Source organism: Lagopus muta, chromosome 1 (genome assembly GCF_023343835.1).
Source record: "Lagopus muta isolate bLagMut1 chromosome 1, bLagMut1 primary, whole genome shotgun sequence".
In the NCBI taxonomy this organism is placed as follows: Eukaryota; Metazoa; Chordata; class Aves; order Galliformes; family Phasianidae; genus Lagopus; species Lagopus muta.
This window is the reverse complement of record NC_064433.1, coordinates 56,623,741-56,651,244: the sequence shown is the minus strand read 5'-3', so window position 1 is coordinate 56,651,244 and position 27,504 is coordinate 56,623,741. Positions and strand designations below refer to the sequence as shown.

Here is a 27,504-nt window from a genome sequence, read left to right as displayed (position 1 = left end):
AAAAAGTCCTGTTGGGAAGAGTGGACCCAGAGCACTGATTCCAAAAGGTTCATTTTGAAAAACATAATTTTGCAAGTATTCATAGAAGATACATCTCTCACCTTTCTGACCAACTACATTCACATAAAATGTTTTTCTCTGCCAAGTTGCTTGAACAGAGCTTCTGTGATCTTCTCAGCAGACAAAGGCTCAGTGGTTGGAGATGACAGGCTACAGGGGCATTTTTCAAACTAGTAGCAAAAGCTGATGTGAGAGCAACAAGCAAGTTTATTTGCTCAGATATTTATTATATGATGGCAGTTTACACTGCCATCATCAAAATGAGAGCATTCTTTTTCTATATGAAGAGGAAATTCTGGAAGATTGGATTCCAAGGTGAAGAGTTCTTTCTCACACACAAGCTGCTCTCATTGCTACTGAATGACTGCAGGAATGACCTGGACTAAGAAGAGAAGGTAAGGAACAGTTCTCTGGAGCAGTTCTCTGCTCTGAAGAACAGTATCAGTAGAAAGACCAAGATGCTCTTATTGAAACACACTGCCAGTGGCTAAATCCTAGCAAGAGAAAATGCAATCCCAAAGCAGCATGCATAAGGGGCTTTGTACCTACAGGGATTATTTTCACTATGTCTGACACATTTCCCAGTGATATTCAATTAGAGGGTCACTTCCCCAGGAGGTGTGAACGTGCTTTCACGCTTTTCCCTGCCAAGAGAAGCACCTCATAGGAAAGCTGTAAAATAACTGAAGACTCCTGCTTTCTTTTCCAGCACTCCCAGCAAATCCACTCTGCCCATGATGTCTTATTTTCATGTGTGCATTCACAAAATCCTCTCTAAAAGGACACTTTTCACTACCAGAATAAGGAACAAGTCAAGGCTTCCCCTTTGCTTCCAGTGATGTTTTCAGTCAGCAGAGAAAATTTGTCACCACTGGGCCTAGTCACCTGGAAGGCTTCCTCAATATAGTATTCCTCAAAGCAGTATTTTGAGGAAAAATCTTAACTTTGATTTTAAAAGGAGAAAAAATGTTCTCTTTTCTTTCAGCTTTACACATAATTACTCCTCTGCCTGTCCTATAAAGGTAAGGTTCTCATCACAAAATCACAGTACTCCAAAGCAAAACAAATAAATCCACTAATTTTCTCACTTGCATTATAAACATGAAAACCCACTATTTTTTTCATCAGACACTTCAGCATAAAAACATTGTTCTGATGCTTGAAAAACAAGAAGTTGCTCCAGAGCTGCCAACCTTGGTCAGCTGTTATGAAGGTGGTATGAAGTGCAAGATGTCTCATCGTAACTTAAATCCAGATCCTTCTCTTCTTGAAGAAGATTTGTCAAATAGGCTTATCAGCTTCAAATGAAGGAACAGCCATGTGAACCAGTGAAGTCTGGCAGTTTTGGTGCTGATAAACCCTTGTGGATCAGACTGATACAATATTCAGTTTGACTGGGAGTTACAACAATGGCTTAAGCAGGAGCAGAAACACTGCAAAAACATGCCAATTTAAAGCCACTGCCTTTGAGATACTTGTCAGAGTGGATATCTGCACTACTTACTAGTCATTACTTCACCAGAGCAACTCCAGCAGCTACCTGCATGCATTATTCATGCGTTTCAACAATATTTACACTCTCAATCACATGCTAATTCCTATTTTTACCTATTTCTTCCTACCAAAAGAAAAGTGGCCATCGATATATTTATAAATACAGATTTAATAGAAGTGAAAAACAAAGGTACTTCTCATACATCACACACACAATACCTGCTGTTTCAATACTGTCTTTAGCCCAAATAGTCATTGCTCCCAGCTGGACAACACTGGTGTCATAGAGCACAATCAAAACCTAGACTAATGGCAGTTTTTAACTGTGAAGTCCCAGTGTCACCAGATGAATGAATCAAGCCTTCTTGGCAAGGGAGACAAGTCAGTTCAAGTCTTGATGCCAGCTTTTTTTCACACCCTTCTAAGACAGCAGTGCCCCAAAGCCAATGAGATCCTGACTCACTTGTGGCTACAAGACATAACAAACACACATGTAATAATGTGTTCCTGTAGTTTTGTGAAAACTCCTTAGGAAGGAACTTGGATGGATTTCTTGTAAGAGACTGAGTCACTTAAATTAGGAGAGGAAACATATGCTAGTGTTCTAATCCTGAAGAAGCCAAAAATGTTGCAGACACCCACTCACATTAATGAGAATTAAAAACTCCCCTGCATCTTGATCCCCAGACTCCTGCCTTCCTTTTAAGATATATGAAAGGCAAAGAAGATACTTTTGGATGCAATTTTTTTGGACCACATTTGCACCTTTTACATCAAATCTTTTCAGATCCAGAATTTCAGGCTAAGGCAGTCTCTCAGGGAAGGTTCTTCTAAAATTTTTCATGTTACTCTTTTAGCAGAAGAAATTGCAGTGCTTCCATGGTTTGGAGCCAGACTTCAAAATGTAAGTAGGGTTTCCCTGAAGTCCTAGGTATGTATCTGTGCAAAATTTGTTCTATATATAGAATAACAACATGCTCTGAAATACTGGTTACAGATACAGAAGGAAAACTCTGCTGTTTAATAGTTGCATATTTAGGGCATTGCCTGTCAGTTCCTCTCAGCTCCAGCCAGACTATAAGAACACAACACTGACTGCACATACATGTGCATAAACTTTTAAGTGAGCAGCTACAGCCCAATTTTCCAACATTAAAAAAAAAAACAAACAACAGTACAACAACTTTGGCTTCATCCACACAATGTATAAGCATTTCCATATGTAATCAGTGTTATTTTCTTGTTATCTTTCTCAAGTCTTCCAATTTTCTGCAAATAAAAAGCAGCTATAATGCTTGTAGATCTACTTTTAAATGAAGCCTTAAAAGAACTCTTCATTTTTTTTACTGCATTAAATGCTCAAAGCTGCAGCTGAAGTCAACTGGGTCCATGCTTTGGGCATATTAAATAAGTTATATGTGTGCATGACTGTGTGCTAGGAACTTAGAAAAACAAGGTCCTAAGTGTTTAAATTTGAGCATCCAAGAATAAACTGACACAGCACAATGTGACCTTCACTTCTTCACGAGCTTTGATCCCTGCCTAAGTACGAGATGGAAGCACCAGTCACAGGATGCTGAAACATTTGCATAGCTTCTGAATGACACATCAATGCTCTGTACCAATGAGGAAACCAGTCATTTTGAATTCACTGTAGAAAGCAACTGACACACATCAAAAAAGGGTCTGGAACCATTCTCTGAACAAGTTAACACAGCCACAAACTAAAACAGAGAAAGTGGCTCTTTGGGGTGAGATCTCCAAAGCAAAACAAACCAATCCAAACAAAAACAAAACAAAACACCACAATTTGGTGTTACATAATTCAGGTTTGATGAAAGCAGGAACTTCAACAAATTTTTCAGTACTCAAATTTGCAGCCTTAGCAGTTTTTAGGTACAGTTTGTATCTAAATACCCAAACCAGCATCACCGTGAGATACAAGAATTTTTGTGCACAGAGTCAGGAACAACTGCTTCTCTGCAGGACACTGCAGATTACTATTGGTGCTCTTGCATAGGAAAGTAAACGATATAACTCATTGCATACATTCTGAGTATGAGGGATAATATCACACAGACAGCTAAATAATTTTAAAGCAGTTAGCATTAGGCTATGAAGATAATAAAATAACAAAGAAGATGCTAAAGGCCCTGCCTAAAAAGCTGAGAAATATTAACAGAGCAGTGCTCATGACTGTATCTTCACCTGCTCAAGAGATGTAAAAAGTTGACCAAATTTAGCCAAACTGAGGAGAAAATTTAAGGCTTGAGAACAGGTTTTCCCCGAGTGGTCATTCACAGCTGCACTCTTCCTTATAGCAGTTGTTTTCAGTACCTCCTGGAACAGATTCTGAGAGAGACAACTCTACTCAACACCTACAGAACAACTAGCTCTTTTACATAAAACCCTGCAGGAAGATACAGGAGGGACAGAAATGGATTGGCTCCCTTCAAACAAGCAGCAGATGTCTGTATGCATGAGCAGTGTGTGGGAGACACTCTCTAGCAAATTACAGTGCTAGAGGGTCTCGCTCCATGAAATTAGAGATCGGATCCAGAGATTAGAAACAACACATGCCACTCAATTAGCAATACATTGGTTGCCAGATAACCTTTAGGGCCATTTTTCATGACTGTGGGTCTCATCTATAAAATCCAGCTTTCTCCCACACTTCACTGCTACCATCATGTTCAGTGGCTGTATGCGACCATCATTTCAAATGCCTCTAAGCAAAAGGTATTAACAGTGGGCTCATCTAGTACCTACTCACTGGAATTTGTGTTCATTAGAGAACACACTGAGCACAAGCCATGACTAACACTCCACTCTTGGCTAATATCCAATTCAAAGCTCAGCTATAGATAATTTTCTGCTATACATCTTTTGAAAAAGTTACCGCTGAGACACCTCTTTCTTCAGAAATGAAGAAATGAGAAACTGACTATCCTTACAAAGGAAGTTGTATTTCCTAAAGTGAAAGATATTAATGGTGTGTCAGATGATCAGAACAGCGTTCAACAATTGCAGTAATATCTAACAGTCCAGAATAAACTAACACTGACTCAGAGCAACTAAGCAAATAAGGTCTCAAAGTGTCATGTTCCAGGTCAAGGCCTTCTGTCAAGGCAGACTTTCACTGACAAAGGACAATTTGGAGAGTTGCACTTTTTTGTTTGTTATCAGTAACCTTGTTTCCTTGTGTAAAAGAAGAACACAAAGAAGGGTAATAAAAGGGAAACACACCACAGGCTAGGAAGACAGTTTAAGAGCTGACATCAAAGCCCCTATGTCTTACATCTCACTGCACAGTCACAATAACCACTCTTCATCATCTTTCTTTGATATTAACCAGATCAGATACAGCTATTCTTCACATTTCAACTGATGTCTTAATTTCTGGATTTAACTTTTTTACTGTCATGCTTATCTAATTTTTATTTTATTTTTTTTCTATTCCCTTCATACTGTACCTGTTAGTACTTTCCAGGACTTCAACCTTCTTACGTAGCTCGCTGTTTTCATTTGAACAGTTCTCAACTCTGGAGACAACACAAGGAAAGATTAATAAATGTCTGTTTTTTACATTCAAAATCTTGTAAAACAACCCAAATCTACTTTCACAGTGAGCTCTATGATTTTTCCTACACCTAATGAAAAAGCTACGCCAACTAAATTCAGTCATAATATTCAATCCTGCTTCATGGTGTTGCAGGCACTGCAATAGATACTACTAGCTATAGAGCATCTGTCTATGCTGGTCAACTATACCCCACTAGGTCCAGTTTATTCAGGGTGGTCTGTAACGACTTTTTACTCCTTGAAATAGCAATAAGGAAGACCCTGCTATGACTTTCTCTGTGCATCAGACCACAAGACAGATACTTTAAATGTTACTGAATATGCTCTGATTATGTTGTTAGCAATTACTTTGTGCAAGAGTGTTCTATGTGTGCATTTCATTGTTAGGTACCACACTAAGTAATTCAACAAATGCCATGCTTCTGAAATCACATCCTTGACTTTCATGCTTACAGAGGCTAATAAGCCAGAAGATTTATTTCCAAGAGAACACTCGTTTCTTCACTCTTCCAGGAAACCCACCTAAACTAAAGGATATTATCATATGACCTGCTACACAAGAAGTTAAAATAAAAATATGGAACTCCTGTAAGACACGTATGACCACCTTGAGTAGCTATGTAAGGAAAAAGGGAAAGGGAAATGCTTTCCAATCTGCACAGACATGCTAGAATTTCACACGAGTCTGACTCTGAGAAACCAAGGCTCATCCATAAAGACATTTGAACAAAAGGAAATTGCCTTGAGGGTATCACAAAAAATCATGCATGGGTTTTAGCAGATCCATCTGGCGAAGTGCATAAGAAAAATACCAAACACTTCTTTCTTACAAGAAAGATTAAACCGGGATATAAATCACTAACCTCAGTTAGTGATTTATAGTGATTTAAGGATTGGCCTTTTCCTGCTAAAGGAAGGCAATTGGTCACATGTTCTTTCTCCGAGCCCTGCTTATTCTCCCAGGAAGTCCTGGCTCACTTACTTCCTATTTCTGTCTACATCTGTACCAGAAGATAGACTATATTCACCCTAACCCTACTTTTCCATGGGCAATGCCTATCCACTAGACTAGCACATTTGCCCGAGTGGAAGGCTAATAGTAGACAGGTCTTGTCTTCCTTGAGGTTTAAGGTCTTTGCCAGCACATTAGCTTTGTGTTGGTGGCAGGCATAGCCATCAACATGCACCACCTCGTACGCAGCATCTCAGCAAAAGTACAAGCAGACTAAAGAAGGGCCTTTTCTCAGTCACAACCACGAGATGGCAGCTGGAACTTTTGCACAAAACAATCCCAGCATCAACAGTCCCAGCATGGATCCCGTCCCATTTCAGCAAACAGTGCTATTGGCCCATTTGAAACAGGAAGGGGGCTGGCTTACTTTTTTTCCAGGCTGTCCATGTATTCTTTCTTTTTTCTTCTACTTTCCTGGGCAGAGATCTAAGGAAAAGGGAAGCAAAACACCAAATATTTGAAAAGAAAAAAAAAAAAAAAAAAAAAAGCAGCAAAGATGAATTAATAAACTAGTAAAAAGGCCTGACATTATTAGATTCAAGCTTCAGTGCTGTTCTCATTCCTATTCTTGGCAAGCAAGGCACTGTCTTGGTCCATTTCCACATCCTGAAGCAAGACAGCTCCTCTCAGTAGTACAAAAAGATCACTCGCTGCTCTTAGAAAATTAACCTTAAAAAGCAAATCAGATTCATCTGCAGAGAATATCCTAGCACAAATACTAAATGATGATGCCAGGAAAAAGTCTTGCTTCTGGTCAAAGAAAAACCCATGCATACGTTGGAAAGCAGTTTTGCAGAAAAAGACTTGGGGATTCTGATAGACAATAGTGAAACATAAGTCAGCAATACGCCCCCATAAAAAAGAACGTCAACCAGAGCTGAGCTATGTTACAAGAGTGTAGCCAGTAGATTATGAGAAGTATCTCTTTCCATCTACTCAGCATCTGCAAGACCACAGTTGAGAACTACCTGAAGTTTGGGACCTTGAAATAAATACTTCAGACGTATTGGAGCAAGTCCAGAGGATAGCCTCTGCTACAATAACTATGCTGGAGCACACGGTGTATCAACAGAGGCAAAGAAATCTGGGTTTGTTCAGATTTTAAAAGATAAAGGTAAGGAGGGAATCCTATTGCTGTAGCAAAGATTAAGTCAACCTTCTCAGAGGTATACAGCAAAATGACAAGAACATTAAATACAAGTTGCAACAAAGGAAATTCCAATTAAACATTAGGATTGTATTTTATTTTTTATCCAGAAAAGCAGCCTCATAGGGATCAAGTTGCCTAGAGAAGCTGGGGACCCATCACTCGAACAACAAAACATGACTGGACAAGCCATTTAGTAACTCGATCTAAGCTTACTCTGCATTCAGAGCAGGGAGTTCAACCAAAAGGCCTCTAGCAATTTCCCCCAGTACGAATGTCTCTAATAACGTCCATGACAAAATGTGCAAGGAAACTTTACAATTTTTGGGGAAAAAAAAAAAAAAATTAGACCACATTTCAATTCAGTGTGGGCAACTTTACATCTCTGTCAGCAAAACCAGTAACAGAATGCATCAGCCTTCAAAGCTGTGCTAATATTCTCCAGAATGAGTGAGTTGGCTAAGTCTGAAAAAATGCTTCCCTCCACTAACTCTTTGCCATTTGGGGAGAAAGAGAAGACTTGCAGGGCTTTTCACAGCCTTGCTGTCAACTATTCATTTAAAAGCCAAGGTCTGATTCTGTGATCAGAAGACTAGGGCAAGGAAATACAAAGTCAGACTTTAAAACATGAAACTATGGAAAAGAACACCTTCAACACTATGGAAAGAACACGCAAGTCTTTGCCTATCCACAAGGGAAAGGATCAAACAGTTTTTAAAATGGAGGCAGGCAACAGCAACTTGATACCCTGCTTGCTAAATACCCCATTGTTTAAGTGTTCAGGTAAATACCTAGACAGAGGCACTGTCACAGTGTGATGGATGTGTTTAGGAACAGAGAAAAATACTTTGTTAAAAGACATCTTACAGCATTCAGCAGTACTAGGGGTCAGTGCTACTGAAACACTGCAACATTTTTAAATGAAGGCTGAGTAGGAATTACCCAGCAAAGATGCTAAATGAACATTATTTACCTTGTTCTTTATTTTTCTGCGGATTTTCTTCAGCACCTTCTCCTCTGCTTTTGTCAGGGGCAGTTTGGTAGGGATTGGGTACCCCTCTGCTATCAGTGTCCTCTTCTCCTCCTCTGTCAGGATGAGTGGGCCAGTCCCCTGCAATTTCTGCAAGTCACAGAATGAAGAAATGTAACACAGTGCACACAGCCCCAGAGAAAAGGTGTTAGGGAACAGAGTCTCTGCACACTAACTCAGCAGTCTCTTGCAACTGGAAGGAATGGAGGGTAAAGACCGTTTACATAGCTTCCATTTAAAGACTGAGATGCTTTCAGCCCAGCTCTGAACATACTGAGGCCACCAGTAAAGCTTCTCTTGGCTCAAGCAGGGAAAGAGACAAATGAGAAGCAGTGCTGAAAATCCCTCCCTAAAAATCACCACTTGATTTCCAAGACATAGCAACAAGAGGACAGATGTAGATGTATTAGGGACAAATTAACCCAGTAGGGCTGGGTCCTAATGTAAAACACAATCCAGACTGGAAGAAACCTCATAAATGTGCTCAACCCTGCCTCAGTTAGAGAGGCACACGTCATTCCCTGTGGGAACAGGATAGACAAATGAACAAGAATTACTGGATATGCAGTTTTGATCAGAGCTGGGTTCATTCAAAGAACAACAGAAATTAGCAAATGTATGGCAAAAACAGTAATTAAAAAGCAAAAAAAGCAAAACAAACAAAAACACACACAAAAAAAAAAACCCAGAAAAAACAACTGACATGTTAAAAAAAAAAAACAGCTCAACTTACATGTGGTGCAGTCAGGAGAGGGGAATTGGAGAGTGCTGAAGCTGTGCGTGATGCCACCTTAGCTGCGGCTTGCAGCTGAATTGGGCTTGAAGGAGGGAGAGATCTAGCTGGGCTCTGCCCTCCCTCAGAGTCACTGCCGTGACTGCTGGGAGGGGTTGGAGGCAAGTGCAGGGGATCAACTGCTGCATGGCAAGAGAGAAATACAACAACGTAAGGGTTGGAGTGCTAACATAAGCCTTCACCAGAGCCATTGATTCAGTCACCACCCAGTTTCCAGGACTTGGACCCTTTGCTAAATGATGGATCAAGCAAATGTGGCAATTTGGAAGACCTTCAGAGCATGCAGGCCTCTAAAGGAGGAATGAAACACAGCAGCTATCTTTAGGTCCAACTGACAAAACAATGCTATGCTCATCTGCTCCAGTCATTTCTGCCTACACTTCCACACCTCCAAAAGCCTTGAGATTTAAGTATTAGCCTCCAGCATCAATACCCTGCTTCGGAAACCACATTAACAGAGAGGGCTCTGAGCCAGCATGCCTTCTCTCCAAAAACAACAGTCTTTCCCAGCCTTGCTATGGATTTAACACATTGCCAGTACTTTGCAAGAGAAGATAATGTTCATATAATATGTTAAGGAAAGAGAAATTCTATCCCCTAAGGGTCTGCTCTGACACAACTGGTTGGTAATGACAACCTCCTGACAGTGAAGGCTTTATTGGACCAGGAGCAGCAAAAGAAGCAACCCCAGGAATCTCTCTCAACATTTTGCTATCCACAGCCATAAGCAAACTTGCACTGCTCTGGCAGTCAAGAGAACCTGTGCTACAACTGGCAAGCTGACCAAATGGGACAGGATCAAGAGAAAGAGCACAATGTCTCAGCTACTCAGATTACATGAGCAACTAACTATGGCTGTTTTGGACCGTTTTTTGTGGGGTGTTTTGTTTTGTTTTGTTTTAAGTAAATTTATAGCAATTACAGTTGGAAGATAGAGGATTGGATTCTTCTAGGTTTTACAAATTTGAGTTGAAAAAATCAAGTAGTGGAGGATGAAGGGAGAAAAAGTAACAGAAGTCATTATACACGAGCTCTTGTGGGCTAGCATCTTAACTCTAGCAGTTGCTTTCTCCTGTAAGACAGTAAGTTCCTTAAGCTCACAAATCAAGCAATTTCATCTACATTTTAGGTTAAGATATAAACTCCCTTTGTCCTAGCTGCTAAGCCAGTTGCATCCCTTCCTAGAGCAGTTCTATTTATCTACATAAATGAATTCACTAACAGAATATCAAGCGTTCCTAACTGAGATGCAGTTATCTTCTTAAATTTCAGTATTTGGCTCTTTCAAACTTTTCTTAGGTCAATAGATTATGTGCCATAAAGCTGTGTTTTACACTAAGTGAAGGGATCATCACTCTTCCTACTGCTTAATTTATATAGTACAAAGGGACCCTGGTGGTTCTCAGACCTGAACTGAAACAAATGTTCAAATGTTCAAATGCTTCTAACTTAATTTAATATAAACTCACATGCTTTCTTTTGCAGCTCAAGGCAAAGAGATTTAAATTAGTGAAGTTTTCTCTTGTACTTGTTTTGTATGCCTTGTTAAGTCCCATCTTAGGCTAGAAGAGAAATCTTCTTTTCTAAGATCTCTTCTAACCTAAATAATCTTGTTACGTTAAGGATTCAAGCTCCCTCCAGCAACTGTGTAATTGTTAACACGTCACAGACAAAATAGGGATAATTTTTTTTGTGATGAGCAAAACAAAAACAAATTTAAAAAAAATCCACATAAGTAGGTCAGAAAGATTGGCTTTTTAGCAGTCTGATTCAAATCCCTGGAAGGCATCAGCTTCAGCATAAGGATTAACATGGCAAACGAGGAAGCCAAATATTTAATCAGGGTAAAGTACACTCATCGTGCATTCTGGTCATTTCCCTTGCATACTAGATAGACAATTAACAGACCTTCCTTAGAAGAGAGATTCAGAAACTGATCCACTTCATGAGGCTCCAATTTAATCTCTGGAAGAGCTTTCTGGCTCAGTGGTTTCATCTAGAAAAGAGAAATTAAGAGCATGAAAACCCAAAGCACACATCTTCAGATCTTAATTGAAGGATACAAGGATGAATACTCCATAAACGGAGAGATTTCCCTCTCCTACCCTGCTGCAGGCAAAGCTTTAACTGCTTCACACAGTTCTGCTTAGCCAGGCTACAGAAAACGCTGCCCAGCCAGGCTACAGAAAATGTTGCCCTGACTATTCCTGCTGTGGCGTTTTTTATTACTGTATTTAGTTAAATAAAAGATTATGCCTCAGAGATGACATCTCAGACTGAAAGCTAGCAAGCAACCCACTCAAATTACTTCTCATAGAAACAGAGCTGCCACTAGGATCTGTTGGACTACACAGCCAGTTTGAGCAGTCAGCAATGCTCCTGGCAGCAGGCAGACCCCATTTGAAACCACTGTCATCTAGGAGTGAGATGCTGAGCACTGTGTTATTGACCCCAAGTTCATTTCACCATGCAGAGGAACTGTAATAGAGATGGCTGTGGCTGAATTATATTTAGAGGACATCTGACTTGCTTGTTGACAAGGCTGGCTCACCAGGCTGCCAAACTGCTGTCCAGTCTGCCTGAATTCTACAATCCTAGGTTTAAGGAAGTCAGTCTGGCACCTCAACATGCTCAATGTGGCCAAAATCTCTCCCAGAAAAACAATGTAATTAATTTGTGCAATAGTAGTGAGCCACCAGTTAGTTCCTCCACTGAAGGGGAACCATCAGCTGCTGCCATTCAAACTCCTGAATTCAATCACAGTCAAACTGAGCCCTCATGAATGCCCCCTGGCTGCTCCAGGTATGGGAGAAGGGCATCATAAATTGTTCTTACTCGGCAAGTTGGTATGGAAGCAGCAGCACCTCAAAGTGTCAGAGCTTGACAGACTTGGCAAAAAGTGATTTAGCAGGCAAAAAGGAAAACTCTTCAGTCACGGGGTCTCATTCTGATTAGGGGAAGACACAGCAGTGCTAAGGCAAGTCATTATGGAGCTCCTAGCTTGTTACAGACTCCACAGTACAAATGAGTCACTTCAGCTGTGCCCGGTTCACTTGAGACTGTTTAAATAATTTTTAAAAGCATCAGCTCCAGGCGTTTGCATTGTCTGTCATAAAAGAAAACTGCATCCAGCCAGTAAGACATAAAGATGCATATATGAGTTTTGAAACACAAACTCTACAGCAGTAGTGGGATACCAGCAAGCATTAGAAAATGTTAAAGCAGAGACCTTGATGAGAAACCTGAATGACGCCTTTGGCACAGAGGAGGCAGTGTTCTAGGAGAATCTATATCTAATTGCACAAAGAGAAGAAGAGAAAGTCTGCAAGTACCAGGACATCAGTATGCAGCTCAGCTTGCTCCCCATCCAGCGACATGGCAGTGACAGTGAGACTGACAGAGGGAGCAAGGCCTGACGTCTCGCACAACGCTGGCTCAGTCTTTATTGCTGCTGGAGTCAGTTCTGAACCCAGACACCAGTCCTCATTTTCCAGGTCACCTGCCAGGGAAGGAAATTGGATACCACATGTTTAGGTCAGGGACAGAGAGACTACAAATGAAAATAATGTCATCCCTCCTCCAGAGAAGGGAAACAAATACAGAAGACATTTCAGTCCATCAACACCACTCTGCCCTTCCTATTCACCTCTCAGTCAATGCAGACAACTGTGCTGTTTTGGGGCTGTAACCTAATCCTAGCCCCAGGATACACAGAGGAGCAGTGCAGAAAGACACAGAGCACTAATCACTGCATACTGCCAAAAGCTGCTAGCACCTAGCAAAACAAGATTAAACAAGTGTTGGGTAGAGCAGCCAGGGAGCCATGTCCTACACACCTAACTTAAGTTGACTCCATTTTATTCATTCTTGTAGAAGTACTGCTTAGCCAGCCTTCTGCTCCTTCTGCTGCCCGCAGTCATCACATACCTGGAGAGGTGATATTACACTTCTAAGAACAAAGGATTTTTCACTCTTTCAAATTCAAGACTTTTTCCCTAAGGATTCATTTAGTAAGTATAAAAGGGGACAATGGCTTTGATGATTTCACAGGAGAACAGTACCATGGTGATCAGCTAATTTCCTCCCCAGAGCGTTTGGGAGACACAGCACAGAATGCAGATTTAGACTGGCAGCAATGAAATGTGCATCACATCTTGGCAGAACTGGCTGCAGAGACCAACTTCTTAAAAAGAAAGCTTACTGCCATCTTTCACTGAACAAAGCCAAAGGGTTTGCCTTGAATTGTCAAGAACTGGAAGGAGGTTGGTATGGTAAGTTGCTTGCTTCCCACTTGTATTCCTGGAAGCCACTTTGAAGAGAGATGTAAATATATTTTTGGCAAAATTGCAATTCTACCTTCAAAAAATCCTATTCCTAGAGCTAAAGTTCCATAAAAGGTCTTCTTTCCTCTTGGAGAAGACTACTCCTCACTGCTGCACCATAGCACAGTCCGCTGCCATAACTTGCCAGCAGCTGCAAGGGTCATAATCCATAAATCAAGCAGTTGGATTGCAAGGACAAACATACATAAAGGAAAAGGGTGTTGATCTCTCTTTCAAAGCCCTCCCTGATTTTATATTCAGCATTTGTTGCATATATGGAATTAAAGCAGAAAGCAAGCACGTACACATAGAGAAGTATAGTTAGGGCATGGCAACACAGTTTTGAACTAACTGGACACAGTATCAACTGTTAGGAGTTTTTCAGGGCACTGTGGCTATGCCACCAACAGTCTGTGAGGCTGATATAAGGCCTCTATACATGGAGCTGGTGGGATGTCACCAGCTGCAGGCAGGTAACAAAAATAAGAGCGGTCTGAGAACCTCTGTGTTTGTCTCAGCTACTATTAAGACCACACAGGCATCTGGCACACAGGCGCTTGGTGGGGGCTGAGCGACTGCAAGAAGGGAGAAGAATGCACGTGGCCAGTGCTAGTCATTACTTTGTGGTGGACCTCACCTCCACCATTGGCAAGGAAAGAGGTAATTTGAGAAAAGACACACCAAGGAATTAAAACTGAAAATATGTATCCTGTAATCAGATGCTCTAGAACAGCAAGCCAAACTCCGCCAAGAAAGTGAATGGTAAGGCAAGGGCTAAACACTGCACTTAAATTGCTTGAAGTGCTTAGTCCCAAAGCTTTCCAGGAAACACAGAACAATGAAAATGGAAGTATTTATGAAAAGAAAAACAAACTAACAAAACAACAACAAACAAAAAAACAGGTAGCATTAGCGCTGTCCAAATATTAACTTGGGAGAGGGGACACTGCTCTTTTTGCACTCTGTCTGCATGTCTCATAAACACAAGAATGTCATTCCATAGAATCACAGAATCAGAAGAGTTGCAAAAGACCTCTAAGATCACCTAGTCCAACCATCCACCAACCTCCAGTATTTCCAGACTAAACCATGTCTCTTAGTACAACATCTAAACATTTCTTGAACACCTCCAGGGATAGTGACTTCACCACCTCTCTCCAATTCTGGAGAAAAAATTGTTCCTAATATCCAACCTGAACTTCCCCAAGCACAGCTGTTCCCCCTTGTCCTATCACTAGTTACATGGGAGAAGATGTTGACCCCCACCTTGCCACAACCTCCTTTCAGGTTGTAGGGAGTGATGAGGTCTTCACTGAGCCTCCTCTTCTTCAGACTGAACAAACTCAGTTCACCCAGCTGCTCAGTACAAGACTTGTGCTCCAGACCCCTCACAGCTTTATTGCTCCTCTCTGGACACCTTGTAGCGAGGGGCCCAAAACTGAACACAGTACTCCAGGTGTGTCCTGAACAGAGCTGAGTACAAAGGGATGATCATTTTGCTGCTCTTGCTGGCAACACTATTTCTGATACAAGCCAGGATGCCATCAGCCCTCTTAGCTACCTGGGCACAGTGCTGGCCCACATTCAGCTAAGCATCAACCAACACCCCCAGGTACGTTTCTTCCAGCCACTCTGCCCCAAGCCTATACCATTGCCTGGGGTAGTGTCCAAAATGTGGGACCTGGCAATTGGTCACATTAACTTCATCCCATTGTCCTCAGCCCAGCTATCCAGCCTGTGCAGATCCCTCTGTAGGGCCTTCCTACCCTCAGGCAGATCCACATTTGCACCCAACTTGATGTCACCTGCAAAATTACTGAGGGTGCACTCAATCCCCCTGTCCAGGTCATCAACAAAGATACTAAATAGGACAGGCCCCAGTACCAACCCCCGGGGAACACCACTCCTGGTGGATTGCCAGCTGTATTTAAATGTTTAAATGTTTTCACCTCCACCCTGCGCCCAGCCCTTCTGCCAGTTCTTTATCTAGCAAAGAGTGTACCTGTTCAAGCCACAGGCTGTCAGCTTTTCTAGGAGAACACCGTGGGAGATGGTGTCGAAGCCTTTGCTGAAGTCTAGGTAGACTGTGTTGACAGCCTTTCCCTAATCCATCCAGAGGGTCACTTGATCATAGAAGATCAGGCTGGTTAAACAGGACCTGCCTTTCATGAACCCATGCTGGCTGGGCCTGATCCCTGTTTGTCCTACACTTGCCATGTGATCTCACTCAAGATGATCTGTTCCATAACCTCCTCTGGCACCAAGATCAAGCCAATGGGCCTGTAGTTCCCCAGATCCTCCTTACACACTTTTTTGTAGATGGAAGTCATACTGGAAAACCTCCAGTCCTCTGGAGGACCTGGAACACTGATAGAAAGCAGAAAAGCAGCTTGGCTGTCTCCTCTGCCAGCTCTCTGAGCACGCTTAGGTGGAGTAGTAGGTCTCTAACTGTTTCCATCTGAATTGTAGGGGGTTTGTTCTGCTCCCCATACCAAGCTTCCTGGTCAGGGGGTAGACTACCCCAAGGATAACTGATCTGACTTTTAAAGTCAGATGTAAAGAAGCCACTGAGAACCTCAGCCTTTTCCTTATCCTTAGTGCCATTCTGCTGACAGCAATCACTGGTCAGTGGGTGAGTGGACCCCACCCTATTTGCTCTGTGTGGACCATTCAGATAGAACACTAGAGTGGTAGCTTTGCCTGGAAATCCATTATCCCTTGGTAAATGCAATTTTCAAACGTTTCTTTGGATAACTTCTTCCAAAGCCTCCCCAGTAGGGTGCTATACACTTGCTGTCTCTCTCACCTCTGGTTCAAGCTGCACTGTGGCAGTGCTAGCAGTTGCAAGCTACTTTAGACTCCCTGTGGGAGAGAACGTTATGTATAAATGAGAGTTATCAGTGAACCATCTAATTAGCCCTGCACTTTGAGATTTGTGTTACCATGCAAGTGGAAGAGTAGCCTAGCCGTGGGTGCCCAGGGAAACAGGGCACAGCCTCTAAGACTTTGCTTTGTGATCTTTATCATTTCTAATCCCTGGATTCATCACAAGGATGCTGGCCATCAGCCCATCACTCTCCTCCGCTGGGACCTAAGCATGCTGCCTGACCTGACACCCCGCCATCACCGCTTAGCTCTGCACTAACTGCTCCAAGTTATTCCAGGCACTAAAGCTATTCTGACCAACTCACAGGTTTTCAGAGATAGCAACATGGTGCATTTAACACTGAGATAACTTTGAAGAACTGCATTTATCTGGTCTTTGACATTGCCTTTTAAGCATGGTGACAGCTGTCATTCCAGATGATCAGCTCTCTGAAAAGAAGGGATGGAGCAATGCACTGGTCAAATTCCACCCTCATATCCCCCTCTTCCTGATTTTCCCAAGCCCTTATTACACATTCATTATCACAGTTGGCATTGTGTAACGAGGCACTTTCTTTTGATGCATTCTTAATCCACCGCTAATCTCTCCTCAGATCTTCAAGGACATTTCCCTCTCTCCTTTCTCTACTTCCTGAGCACATTTGGATGACATTACCTGAAAATCATTATTAGTTTATTCCTATAACAACTCCTAAAAGCTTCATCTGCTCTGCCAAGCCCTGATCTAGCAGAACAAGGGAGAAGTCCTTGCCAAAACTCCTTGAGAAAACTGCAAAAAACAAGATAAATTTAGGCACATGGGGAAAAACTGAACACACTACGAAACACTGGTAATAATTAAAGGCATGGTACACCTTTTGAGACATCATTATTTCTGGTGGAGGTGCCTGAAGAACCATGGCAAAGGTTTCATGGAAGGACGAGAACAAGCACAGAGTTGCACGTGAAATCTCCAAATGAAAGGGCAATGGAGGATGGCTCAAGAGATGTACCAGCGGAGAAAGGAGGTCTTCTCGAAACCTAGTGAGTCATGCTGTGGAAACAGTAGGTGACTGGGGTCTAGAAATTGAAGGTAAATACTCATCATTATATCCAACATGATCCAGGAGGCACAAGTGAACTAGTAAGACAGAGACCAAAACAATAGACTGAGAAAATGCCCTTCTAGATGGATATCAATAAAGCAACGGTGTACTACCAAGTTGAGACAAAATATGTTGCACGTCATTCAGCGATAAGAAAAGAAAGCCTGAGCAAGAGATTTAGCTAGTTGAATGGCTAGGAAAAGCTATATCCTAAAGATTGTCGCTTTGGTCATTAAAGATCTCTTCTCATCCTGAAAATCCTGACAACAAAGTTCACTGCTGAGCAAATGATCCTGGCTGCTAGGATCTGCCTGCCAGCCAATACTTGCTACGAATCTCAGAGCTCTGTCATGCAATGAGTCTAGATGAGAACCATTTCAGCAAGTCCATGGATACCAAGCATTTGGCACATTAAATCTGTCACTTAAGCAGTCCACAGTTTACAAAATCCCAGACGCTATGTGCAGTGCTCAAGCACTGCTTAATTGCATGCACAGTCTGTAAACTGAACATCGCAGTTTGCAAAGCGCCCTGGTATTAAGAAACATCTATGAAGGTTTATTTCAGTGTATCATTGTAATGACATAAATCTAAAAATAGCAATGTCATGATGTGATCCAAAGCTTTCTCTTTAGAACCTGTGTCTTACCCAACACATAGAATGCACAGCACTCCCTCAACTGAGAAGCTCTACCATGTTTTGTTATTCTCATTGCTTCCTGACGCACAGTATCATCTCTCCTTTACCAAATGCAATTCAAATTCAGTTCCCACAGAGCTGTTTAATGCCCTCCTAGGGCACAATCAAAATACTTCACCAACCTGAATTAATTTCCACGGTGGTCCTGAAAATTCAAGTGAGCCATGCAGAGATTGAGGCCACAAAGTACCTAGTAATTTAAAATGACCAACTGGAGACACTGGCAATTGGATTTTTCAGGTGATTTAGCATTGCTATTATATTTCACTTAATCAAAACATAGCATGCACTGAGTTCAGGTACAGCTATGAGCATCTAGTACTTCTGCAACTTAATCTTCAGTTTCAAACTAAACATCCAAAAAATCCAACTCATCACAGCAAACAAGTGTTTGTGGCACTTGAAACCATAATCTCCCATGTCCAAGAAGAAAAATTATATTTCTTTAGAAAGCTTTTAAGTGCCGCTTTTGTCATTAGCCTGTCTCACTTTTCCTGTAGACTCATTTAGCATTTTCCACATTCTTTTAAAACAAACAAAATCCAAAATCAAAACAAGGTAAGAAGTTACAACATGCCAAAGCAAGTTCAGTCAGTGACACAAAAAACTTTAAGCATGACCCTTGCTTTCCCAACTGTACTCATCATGTATCCTGCTTGGTTCCAGGTACAAGACTGGCAACACGTAAGACAATGTGTATGCAATAAAGCAGGAAAGGATGCTCAAAATAAGATGTATTCCCCTCTGTGCTGTAAGTACAAGCACTGCACGTGGTGTATATTTACACAGACTGCCCATGTAGCAAACAAATCTCTTCTCTCCTTCAGCTTTCTCTCAAAACCCCTAACACTGTCCCTGGTTCAAACATCTGCTGTTAAAATGGACAGTGATAGTCAGATCCACCACGCATACTACAAGCAGACTCCCTTTTACCTTTCCTTTCTCCACATCACTACACCACAAAGCGAAAAGGCCGTTCAACGAAAACTTAAGGCCTTGAAAATTCATTATGAACACTGAGTCACAGAAGCGCTTGGGTTTTGATGTACAATACACCCAAGTTTTTAATTTCTCTATGTGCTGCCCACCACGTATTATGATGTTAGTCTGAAATAAAAATGGAGATCAGAGCTCCTCTAAGCATCACAGCTGATGCAATAGTCGGTACATACTATTTAGGCATAGATGAAAAACACATACAACCAAAAAAGGCTGTGTTTGTGCAGCAACCAAAACACCACCTCTACAGATTCCTAACTTTGTACTTTCAGCTGCCAATGTTTTCTATGAAGGATCCTGTAACTAGAGGGGGAAGGAAAACAAAATAAAGCAACCCACATACTTTGCTATGCTTATGGGTTCCATTTCTATAAAAATCAATCAAAACTCTCCCACAGAGCTCTCAGGTAGCCGCCCATTGCTGAAGGAAGAAGCCAGGTTTCTCCCTTCTCTTAGAACAGCTACTTGGATGCTGTGGTAACGTAGAGGACAGAACTACTTTTGCCCTCAGGTTTGTCTAAAAGGCTGTTAAGAACTTGTCAAAATATGGCAAGATTAATATGTATTACTTATACGCACATTAAAAAATACATATATATTGTTAATATATTTTATATATATGTGTGTGTTTGTGTGCAATATATACATATGCAAATATATATATTTTTAGTCCTAGTCTCCTAACAACACCATGTGCCACTTTCTGGGATAATTCATATTTCTCTGTTGAGCTGCAATGTCTTCCTTCTTCCTTTTACCACAGAATACTATTAGAAAGCAGGGTAGTAAAAAGGAAAAATAAGGTCAGAAGTATTTACTTCATTTGTACAGTTTACTTCACAGAGAAAGAGTTTCTAGCTGGCTTTGCTTTCCCCCAGTTTTTTTTTTTCTTTTTTTACTTTATTTACTTCTATCCAACATTATGCTTCACTTTATAAAGATGAATTTTTCAACTTCACCCAATATACCAACTCCTCTCCTGAGAAAAAGTAAATCAACTCCGGTATTGACTAAATTTCACTTTCTGTGATGGATGTATGGAGAAAGAGAGCTAATGAAATAACTAAGAAGATCTCCCTTGCTCCCTACTTTCAACTCAGCACTGTTCATTGAAGAGTTTAACAGAGCCACGTTTTGCAAGCACAGCCAAGTTGAATCAGTGATTTGCTCTGTATTTTTTGGTAAATGAAATTAGAGATGCGCTACACATTCCAACCCGCTCTCACCCAAGTGACAAGAATGCAAGTGCTCAGCAAAAAAAAAAGTGATTTTGACCTCTTTTTCCTGCGGTATAAAGGAAGGCAGCATCACTAGGCAGTCACATGAAGTACATACCATCAAACCTTATCTTCAACATGCACACACAAAAAAAGCATGCCACCATAACTACCATGCCACATTGTAATCATGCAGAAAACAGATGGATATGCTGAATGTCATTTGAAACAAGCCTGCAGATAAGACAAGTGGAAGTACTTGAGGGTTATCCTTACACATATAAGCAGGATGAAGAGGCTGTCTATGTGTCTTCCAAGTTCACTGTCCAAGCAATAGATAAAATAGCTAGAATGTATTAATGAATAATGAGCAGGGCTTAAGGCACTCTGAACAAGGGTTGGAGCCATGCCTGCAGCACAGGTCTGTGTGTGCCTTTTGGTCAACGTCCGGCTCTTGTCTAGACCCACCTCAGGGAAGGCTGACTGCTCCCTTGTCCTTCTCACGTCTTGGCTCACATAGCCCCTCAGTAGACACAATACCCCTTCATAGCACATGAAAAACTTGGGCCCCACAGTGAGGAAAGAGACCACAGCCACCCCCACCTCTAGTAATGGTAATGACACCAGATCCCTTGAAGCAGCCTCCACAAACACAACACTGTTTGACCAGCAAACACTGGGATCCTTTTTAAAGCATCAGGAAGGCAAAAAATAAATAAAGGGGGAAAGATGAGGAGCAGTGATATGCAGCCATCCCAACTCATGGCAGAAGCAGCAAAAGAAGCAATAGCTAAACTGTTTCCTCCCTGCTCTTATTTATTATTCTTATGGGGAGAACAATGTTATTCTTATAGCATCACCCTTAACAAATGTGGGAATGAGATGCTGAAAGAGGGGCAGCAAGCACTCCAATGCCAGTCACGAAATTGCTGTTCTACAAAAAAGCTTTCACTGCTCTGCAGATATGCTTGTGCCTTATAAGAAACTATTCTGGGAATCAAATCCCACCATAAAAGAAGAGAAATTTAGGCCTCCAATGCTATCTAAGCTCTCCTCTCTCTTTTCCAAGCAAAGAACCCTTTGCTTTAAGATCTTTTTTTACCACATCAGTCTGTGCCTCTTGCCACTATGTCAGTTGATCATCCATCCCCCTGTACTCAGCACTGATGAGGCCACACATAGAGAGGCCTTCAGTTTTGGGCCTCTTGCTACAGAAAAGACATCAAGGTGCTGGAGCATGTCAAGAGAAGGGCAACAAAGCTGTCTGAAGCGTAAGTCTTATGGAGGGAGGCTGAGAGAATTGGAGTTGTTCAGTCTGGAGAAGAGGAGGCTCAGGGGAGACCTCATTGCTCTCTACAGTGACCTGAAAGGAGGTTGTGGTGAGGTTGGGGTCACCCTCTTCTTCCACATAACAGTGACAGGGTGAGAGGGAATGGCCTCAGTATGCACCAGAGGATGTTCAGGTTGGATATTAGGAAACATTTCTGCTCAGCAAGAGCGATGCTGCAGTGGCACAGGCTGCTCAGAGAAGTGGTGCAGTCACCGTCCTGGAGGTGTTCAGGAGCCGTGTGGATGTGGCACTGAGGGATGTGATCAGTGGGCATGGTGGGGATGGGATGGTGGTGGTTGGACTGGGTGATCTTTCCAATCTTTTTTTTTTCCTTCTCCTTTAGAAGATTCTGATGTCTTTTTTGAAAAATTATTAATGAAAGTACTATGTTCAGTTAACAGTAATCTCTCAGCTTTCCAAATTTTTATCCCCACGTGGATGCTCTGAAGGCATATCCATCCACATGAAGGCAGCAATCAGGCTTTGAGGCACATGAAAAGGACTTAATGGTCCCAGAAAAACCACTAAGTGAACATGAACTCCCAGTGCAACTGTATAGCTACAAGAGAATGAGATCACTGGTTCCAGAAACAGCAGGACTGGAAGTGGGAGGAGTATTCCCCTAATATTCGTAATTTGTGAAACTGGCTCCTGTGGTTACTTTGTGGAGAGTTTTAAAAAGGAATTGCACACATTCCTTTATTTAGAAAGGAAATGCAAGAATAGTTCAATGTCCAGAAGATAACCTAATAGGACAGCACAGAAGTGCTGTTCATTTAAACTCTATCCAAGCAGAACTCAAGAGAGAACTTAATCACAGCCCACAAACACCTGGGGAAAGAGGCTTCTGAGAACAGATGGTTCTCTGCTCCAGCAGGGAAAAGGCCATAAAGAGACCTGACGTGTGGAACTGGAAGCTAAAGAAGGACTGACTGCAAGCACAGTTGTATGTTAAAACAGTAAGTGTAAGTGATCACCAAAATGCCCACCTCTAAATCAGAACTGACATTTTTCAGATGCACTGATGCAGAAGTTTTAGGCTTGACTCAGAGCGAGCTATAGAGATTTTGGACCTCAGACACATTAAAGGTCAGAAACCTTTTCATACTTCAAAACTGCAGGTGCTGATAAAGACTGACTGCTACCCCTCCTCGTAAAAATGCTCAAATTCAAGTTACCACTGCCAAATGGCTTCCTCCCCATAAATAAACAAAAATTAAAAAATAAAAAACACAAAAAATTGCATTTGTATGTACTTGCAAACATTATCAGTATGACATTCACAGCACCTTTTCAAAACACAAGATTTTTTTTTTTTTTTTTTAAAGAAAGAACTCAACATAGAGCAGAGAAGTTCAATGAGATGCAAACAATGGAAACTGATTTGGTAGTGGAAGAAAAATAGAAATAGGACAGTACATGTGAATATCACCTGTAATTATGTATTATATTCTATAAATAAAACCTATGATACATATAATAAATACAACGAGTTATACATATATACACATACATATTTTGCATGTGTATGCATATAAAATGTATGAAGACAAACTTGAGCCTTGAGCCCACAGGTGCCTCTATGCAAAATGATAGCATGTGACTTGGATTACTGCATGCAGACTCTGTACATAAAGAAGCATTTCCCTGTACAAAGCACTGTGTAGGATAAGGACTGGATTTGTCATTGTGGAGCTATCTGCACTGGAGAAGTGGAAACAATTTTGTGGGTTCCCTCCCCTTTCCTAAAACATGCAGGGAAATGGAGATGAAGCTTAAAAGGAAACTTAAGCTTCAAAAGTGCATTGAAGGGAAATATAACCTCAGCAATAATAATTTAAAAAGCCCAGTAACAATACAGGTTATGTTCTGGGGCGAGCCTGAGTTTTGGTGCAAGCAAACATAAAAGAGAAACATTCCATTTCTGCAGCAATCACTGTCAAACTTTTAGCCAAGGCAAGCTGCTTCAAATCCAAGAGCAACTTCAAAGCATTCCTGGGAAGGAAAGCATGAACAGGAGGGCAGGTGAAGACCAAGACAAGCCTCAGAAACAGAGCCCTCAGGGGACTGGGAAAGGAGGGCACCCAGCCATCTGACCACAATTTCAAGAGAAAAACCATCCAAATGAGTAGTTGGCTGCCCAACCTCTCACCCGTGAGGCTCACCAAGTGAAAAACAAACATAAAGCCCAAACACGTGCCAACCTTGAGACACTGTCCACTTGCTGCAGTTGATCTCGAAGGATGAAAAGCCCCAAGCACCCTGCTGCTTGTAGGTTTTTACCTACAGACCTCACACATCCAAAACAAGGGGCAGCTGCTGTTTCAAGAAGTTTGTGCCTACAACAAGCAAGGCAAGGGCTGAGAGAGAGGGGATAGACCCTATACTTGTACCACAAGTCACGCAGGAGGCTAACCAGTGTGTCTGCTGAAACTCCTGGCTTCCCTTGCTGCTTGCTGACTACAGCCTTCCCTTCCAAGGGGATGCAGAGACAGGAAGAGTGGAGAAACATGTACCAACTGTAATAGAAAGCAAAGATTTTCTTTCCTAACCATTTATGGCTGTCAAGCAAACCTGCGTCCTAAAATCCCTAACAGGACCAAGAAGTCTCCCTTATCAGTCAGCCTTATCTTCTGCCTCCCCTCCCAGCTTCCTGGTATCTTCCCAAGAAGTTTTTTCCACTTCACAACAACCCGCCATACTTCTTTGCAGCTACACTGCAGTTGTCTCTTAAAACCCATATTTACAAACAGAAAGCAGAAACCTTCTCTGACAGGAGTGGCAGAACCAGTACAGCTCCTCAGTACCTGCGATGCAGCCTCTTTTCTCATGGCAAGACATGGATCCCTTCCCAGGCCAGGATCCTTATTCTCCAGCTCCAGCAAACACAAGTGTAGGTAGCCAGCTGCAAGCAAGCAGCCCAAACCTATAAACCTCTCTCAAATATCTCTAGTCTTAAAAGTTTATGCAAAATTGAATATAATAGATTCTTGGGAAGGATAAAAAAATACATACCAGATATCTTGCACACATCTGCTTTAAAGTGGTTACACTTGTCAGTGCATTCATAAACTGAAGATGTAAGGACTGATGCTTTCAGAGAGTGCACATTATTAACAACCTGCTAGTGTTCAGAAAAGGTCTTCCACATAAATCTACGGAAATAATCTAAATACAGTGAAATTGGAATAAATAACTTAGGAAAAACTGGCATTGGGATCCTGATCTTATGGATATTCACATTCACTTTCACATTTACTTTGTAGTCAACAGGACTTCTCAAAACAGTTGAACCCAGATCTGACACACTTGCCTGGCTTTACACTTCCAGCACTGTTGTTGTTGCTGCTTTTAAACTCTTCAGGCAAGATTTCCCATCAGGACACTGCTCCAGCTACCCCAAACTGCTGCTCCCTTGGCTGGGCTGTGAATGTACCACTGCTATCTGCAGTGCACCCATTGCCATGGAAACAAACTTCATATTTAAAGAGTATTTTTAAAGACAGGCAGGCAAGGACACCAGATCCATGCAGAACAAAGCCAATCCAACCACCCATCACCCTCTGTGGGGACATCTTACTTCTATCCTACCTGAAGGCTGGACCAGTATGGGGCTCCACAGTTACTTGCAGCTCTCAGGTGGCACCCAAGGGCTGAGCAACAGATTGGCCTCACATAATTAAAATGCACTGAGTTAGAACAGACACACTGTAAGCCAGCTGGCATCTAAATATACGCAAGCACACTGCACTTAAGAAGTTACCTTTGTGGAAAGGAGCTAGCAGCTCCAGGTCATGTTAACAGAACGCCTACTGGAATGAATCCCAGTAAGGACCATAATTGATTCCTTTTTCAAGTACGTATTATCTAGTCAGACAGGCTAAGTAGCCCAGCTCTAGAACACCTCCTCCTTCCTCTTGCCATTCTCTTCTCTCCTCTTTGTCTGTCCATAAGCTCCACTGACAAGAAGGGTTAGCACTGTTGCATGCTCTGGGGAACAGGACACCAATGCTCACTGCTAGGACAATCACAAAAGGTCTAAAAAGAGACTTGTAAGAAGAAATATCACATTGTTGACTTCAACTGCAGCAAGAGTTCAGCAGCCTGCCCAGTAGGGTAGTTATTTGGAAAAGGTAACTTTTTTGTCTATTCTTTGCACTAGCCCCTTTGCCAAGGGAACTGGATTTCACCAGTGCTGCCAAGAGCACTATGTACCTCCACCATCTAACAGTGCAGATGGTCTCAATCTTCAGCACCAAGTCCTGCAGTACTGCCACCTGCAAAATCTACCTCTCCCTTTTTCACAGAGTCAGGAGAGGTCGTGAGAGTGATTCCAGGGTAAAGATTAAATAAAATCCCAAACATCAGGAACAACTCCTCCACCTCCTCCTCCTCTCTTATGAAACACTGCAGAATGAGCAGAAGATGAAATGCTTTCCATTCATTTTCTATTTTTAAACTCACTTGTTAACGTTTCTTGGCTTTTTAAAATATCATTTGACCAGAGCTCTACTAATTACCCAGTAGTCTCAGCAGCATGAATTTCTTAAGGATTTTTCCCAAAAGGAAACTCCCCTCACATTTAGCCTAGTTTGGAGCTTCTTTCTATTAACTTCTAGGGAAGTTTGCTTTATGAAGTTTCTTGTGCTTCTTCTCCTGTCACAGTAAAAAATATCTGTCATTTCCTTTGAGCATTCATTTAAAGATATTCATATAAACCGGTTTGGATATATAGAAAGGCAAGGCTTTATGTAGACAATGTTTCCAAATGATTTTTAAAAACCTCATCTCACTTCAAAAAGCCTTCTCTCAGGTTTTATGTATCGTCCTCAGTGAAATGCAGCCAAATTTGTGAAATCTCTAACAGGCCACACCTTGTTTTAAGAGAGTGTTTTGGACTACAGAACTGTCAGCGTATGAAAACTGATGTCTTAGTGGATCTTCTTAAACAACTTTGCTTGTTAATGCTTAGACGTAAGTACTAATCTCTCTCTTCTATTACAAAGTGGTTTAGTACTCTACTTCATTTCACTGTGAAGATAATGCTGAACACACAAACATTATTAGGAGTGAAAGTCAGACTAAGAGTTGCCAGTTATTCATGGCCTTGCTTCTCCACCAGCACTAGCTTTTGAACTCCCTTTTTGCTAGTAGGCATTTACACACCAGAACAAGCAGGTTGGATCCTGTCCTCCCACCATTCCTGCATTTCCCTTTTTCCCCTCCAGATGTTTATAACTGCTGAATTAAACACAGCTGCTAAAAAATGCTGGTGGTGTTCCTTGTATCCTGTGTACCAATATTTCCCACTTCTTTTCTTAGAAGTAAAAAAAAAGAAGAAAAAAAAAAAGAAACAGGACTTCACAAGACAGGTTGACAAGTCACAGGACTTCACAAGACAGATTTAAAGACCAAGACACATGAAGTTTCATTCCTATACACATACATTTAAAAAACACAAATAAAAGGAGCTGATTTTCATTTTGGGATACTAGAAAGTTCCATTACTGAACATAAATTATAGTTTAAAGAGGTTTTTTTGTTTGCTCTTTTTTTAATAAACCTGAAGTGACGTCAGTTAGAAGGGACCTCTAGAGATCAGCCCCTTGCTCAAAGCGCAGGCAGCTCAGGTAAGGTTGCTCAGGGCTTTTTCTTCCTCAACTTTGAATACCTCCATAGATGATGACATCATCTATGTTCAAGTGTTTGACATGCTCATAGTGAAAAAGGTTTTCTTAACATCCGAGTGGAATTTCCCTTCTTGCAAACTGTATCATTACTTCTTGTGCTATTGCTGTGCATCTCTGAGAGGAGTCCAGATCTGCCTCCTCTGCATCCATGCATCAG

At 41.6% G+C, this 27,504-nt stretch overlaps 1 protein-coding gene across 2 annotated transcripts in view; it reads right to left on the bottom strand.

Moving 5' to 3' along the window:
• The window catches only part of CREB3L2 (cAMP responsive element binding protein 3 like 2), a 79,626-nt gene that overhangs the window by 12,470 nt on the left and 39,652 nt on the right, over positions 1–27,504 (bottom strand). Inside the window, exons 3-8 of one of the 2 annotated variants that reach the window (XM_048930995.1) lie at positions 12,451–12,617; positions 11,027–11,114; positions 9,059–9,240; positions 8,269–8,415; positions 6,516–6,574; positions 5,028–5,096 (exon numbers count right to left, since the gene is read on the bottom strand). In XM_048930995.1, coding sequence (XP_048786952.1) covers positions 5,028–5,096; positions 6,516–6,574; positions 8,269–8,415; positions 9,059–9,240; positions 11,027–11,114; positions 12,451–12,617 — 712 coding nt within the window. The remainder of the gene's footprint in view (positions 1–5,027; positions 5,097–6,515; positions 6,575–8,268; positions 8,416–9,058; positions 9,241–11,026; positions 11,115–12,450; positions 12,618–27,504) is intronic. The other variant, XM_048931004.1, reaches the window with a different exon arrangement.